At 46.2% G+C, this 3634-nt stretch overlaps 1 protein-coding gene across 4 annotated transcripts; it reads right to left on the reverse strand.

Moving 5' to 3' along the window:
* Positions 1-775: 775 nt before the first annotated feature.
* On the reverse strand, positions 776-3537 carry cysltr1 (cysteinyl leukotriene receptor 1). Of its 4 annotated transcripts, XM_083686714.1 has the most exons (3): positions 3400-3537; positions 2508-2571; positions 776-1978 (listed from the first exon to the last, which is right to left on the reverse strand). In XM_083686714.1, the coding sequence occupies exon 3, from the start codon at positions 1957-1959 to the stop codon at positions 862-864; it is 1098 nt and encodes a 365-aa protein (XP_083542840.1). In that variant the 5' UTR covers positions 1960-1978; positions 2508-2571; positions 3400-3537; the 3' UTR covers positions 776-861. The 4 variants fall into 4 exon arrangements, with proteins under 4 accessions (XP_083542840.1, XP_083542839.1, XP_083542842.1 ...); XM_083686713.1 differs by having other exon boundaries at positions 776-2571; XM_083686716.1 differs by lacking the exon at positions 2508-2571 and having other exon boundaries at positions 3400-3501.
* Between the last annotated feature and the right edge of the window lie 97 nt (positions 3538-3634).

Raw genomic sequence — 3634 nt, forward strand, 5'->3', positions numbered from 1 at the left:
CTACTCTATTCATTGTTGGCTCCTCCTCTCCTCCGCACATCAAAATGTGGTTGATACCATTCCTTATTCCATTCCATGCTTTACAATGAGCCCGTCTTCTGATTTCTACCTCCACCAGCCTCCACTGGTGTGACCGACTGACTGCACAGTAGATCACCCAAAAACAACAAACAAGACAATGACCTTGTCTTAGTTATTGGTCAACAGTAAGTCACATATGCTGGCCACAAAGTGGAGGTAAACCACCATGAAAACAGCTTTTCCTCTTGACACGCTCTTCACTGGTTCACCCCAATTGCCATAATACATCCAAGCAGTTGTTAAACACTTTGTGACAAATTTGTTTAGGTAAAAAAGGCTATACAAATAAATAGGATTGATCAGTAATATTTTTATTCACACATAGGCCATTGCATATTGACGAATATTTATCTTAAGAACACATAGATACACATTGAATAATTACTATACATGATACCAAATACGGTCCTTCATGTTACATGCTGTACAATACACATACACATAAACATACAAGCATACATCAAGTCTGGCAAGAATAGGCTACGCTTTGTTTGTCTCTTCTCTCTTTGTATATATCGCATCTAGAACATTCTATTCTAGGCTTGTATGGACCTGTATCCCATTATCTCTCATCTACTCGCCCCTCTCCCTCCTTCTCTCCCACACGTCCTCTCTGTCAAACCATCACCCTCTCTTTCACTCCCTTTTCCTATGAAGCGTATCACCCCCTCCCTCCCTCCCCCTCTTCCACTCCCTCTGCCTCTCAGGCCTCTCTCTCTTTCAGCTAAGGCAAGTTAACCACAGATTTAAGGTCAACCCCCCCAATCCTCATATTAACCATTAGGCCCTTAGGGGATGACGACGTGACCGACCCAGTATCCGTGGTTGTGGGTTGTGGTCACAGGCCTGTAGCTGGTTGCTCTCTCCTGGGGCCACCTCCACAGTGCTGGGCAGGGCTGGACCCCGGTGGGTGCCTCTAACAGCCGACCGGCGGAAGGTGGAGAGACGGTTGCGGAAGCCCTCCCCAGAGAAGAAGTAGAGCATCGGGTCGAAGCAGCAGTTGGACGCCGCCAGGCACAGCGTGACCACCACAGTCTTCTGCATCGTCACCAGCTTGGAGCAGGAACTGTCACCACGAGCCATGAAGCTGAGGTGGATGCTGCGCTGCACATGGTAGGGCATGAAGCTAATGAGAAAGGCCAGCATGACAATGACGATCATACGGATGGCCTTGGAGGCTGTGCCCCGCTTGCGCTGGGGGTTGAGGGAGCGGGACAGCAGGGTGTGGATGATGCCAGCGTAGCACAGTAGGATGATCAGGAAGGGCAGGATAAAGCCCACCACCAGGGAGAAGTAGTTGAGCATGATCAGCTTGGTCAGGGGGCCCTTGTTCCTTGGCCCTTGAGGGGGCTCGAAGCACTTGGTCTTGTTAGTGGTGGGGTCCACGTGCTGGCCCGTCATCAAGAAGGGCGAGGAGACGGTACAGATGAACACCCAGATGCACACACACACCAGGCGCGCACGTCGCTCCGACACGAGGCGCAGGTTCTGTACGGGGAACACGATGGCGAGGAAGCGCGTGACGGACATGGCGGTCATGAAGAAGATGCTGCAGTAGAGGTTGACGTAGAGGGCGTAGGAGCTGAGGCGACACAGGAAGTCGCCTTGACTCCACTGGCCCTTGTTGACATAGTAGATGACCCTGAGTGGCAATGTGCTCACACACAGCAGGTCAGACACAGCAAGGTTAAGCATGTAAATGTGGAAAGCTGAGCTCTGGCGATAGGTGCGGACCAGCACCAGCAGGGCGAAGCCGTTCCCCACCAGGCCAAAGACGGTGATCAGGGAGTACGCTGTGGAGTACACCTGGTTACGGAACTCATCGATGGACGGACACTGGCTACTGTTGTTCAATGCTGTGCCATTGACAAGCGCCATCTCTGGCTCACAGCACACTCTGGAGAGAGAGAGAGAGAGAGAGAGAGAGAGAGAGAGAGAGAGAACACACCAAAGGCACACAGGACGGGAGGTAATAAATAGTAAAGCAGTAGTCCAGTAATGATTAATGAATATAAGAGTAATGTTGGCTTTAATCATGTGTGATACAATGTCACAATTCTCATGACTTTCACAAGTCACTGGAGGACTACTTATAGACTACTTTCAGGACTACTGTTATCTAGGAAGTAGCTTTCATATCTGCATCTTGTTACACCCTTCTTCAGAAAGCAATATTTGCTCAGAGTACACATTTACAGCAGCAGGGTATTTATACCTGCTGCCAAGCACTGACTGACCAAAAACTCCAAGACAAATACATCATTACAAACATCCTGCTCATGTGTACAGTATGAGGAAGCTTCTCACACTTAGATAAAGGTTGCGCAAAAGCAGTTGGCCAAGTGATATGGTGTGTGTCATGCAAATCAGTAGGGCAGCGAAGTGAGAGAGCGTGTCTGCAAGTGACCTGTGAGTTACTGTCTAACCTGTTGATGTTGCTGCTGCTGCTGCTGCTGCTGCTGCTGATCTCTTAGATAAAGCATCTGTTCTCTGGTTTAAAACCACAAATCAGATATCACACATCAGCACCATGCATACCTTTCTGCAAAACTGTCCTCCGGTCACAGTTTTTACTCTCCACTACGCCACTATTCACTGCAAATGTCATTCTCCTACGATTGATTCAACTCTCTTGTAAAAAAACAAAACAAAAAAAAAACCTGATGCAGAGCTCAAGATGAAAGAATACTCAATGACTATTCCTATGAATGAGTTATTTACAGACCCTGAGTGGTGAGCATCTTTCTCTAAACAAGCCTGTGCTACAAGAGAGAAACATTCAATCAAGCCCTTATTCTGACAACCATCAATGTGCGGTAATAATAAATGGACATAAAGTGGCAGTCTGTTATTTTTACAGTAATTTCAACTAAATCTGCTTCTTGATTTTGGTTATTGTGACTTACCTTTTCATAACCAAAATACCAAGGACTTGGTATATGGTGTATATGGTGTATACTCCATGATTTATGTTTTTGTTGCCTACACCACAAACTAAACAAATGATTAAACACCAAGGAATGCGGCTGTCGTACATTGTGCACTGCAGATACAGTATATCTGAAATCAAGTTCTATTTGCATGTAAAAATGCATTGTTCACGTTTTTGTTTTGGACCATTCTTTAATGGTATGCAGAAATGACAGAAAATGATTTCCACAAAATGAAATAGCCTATGAAGTTTCAAGTCAATCATTCGTTTGCAGCTCACAGGCAGCCTCGGTTGCACAAAACAAACATCAAATCATCACATGCTGTGATCCAGAAATGAATGTGTTGTTAATGTAAGCTATATCCTTAACTCACATAATTTCTTACCGTAAACGTCAAATCGTAATCTGTCAGAGAGGCACTTAAAAGGTAACACCTTACTCCGATTCAGTAGCAGGGACTGCACGCAGTTTCGCAACTCTGTCTGTTGCGCCTCTCGCTAACCGTCAATTGCAGACACCGTCCTGCCTCTCTCTCAAAAATCAACTCTGAGACTGTACGTAATCACGTATGAAGGATGGGAGCTCTCTTTTCTTAAAAGCTTTGACAGTGGGTGAGGTTT

This window comes from Argentina silus (genome assembly GCF_951799395.1).
Source record: "Argentina silus genome assembly, chromosome: 15".
NCBI lineage: Eukaryota > Metazoa > Chordata > Actinopteri > Argentiniformes > Argentinidae > Argentina > Argentina silus.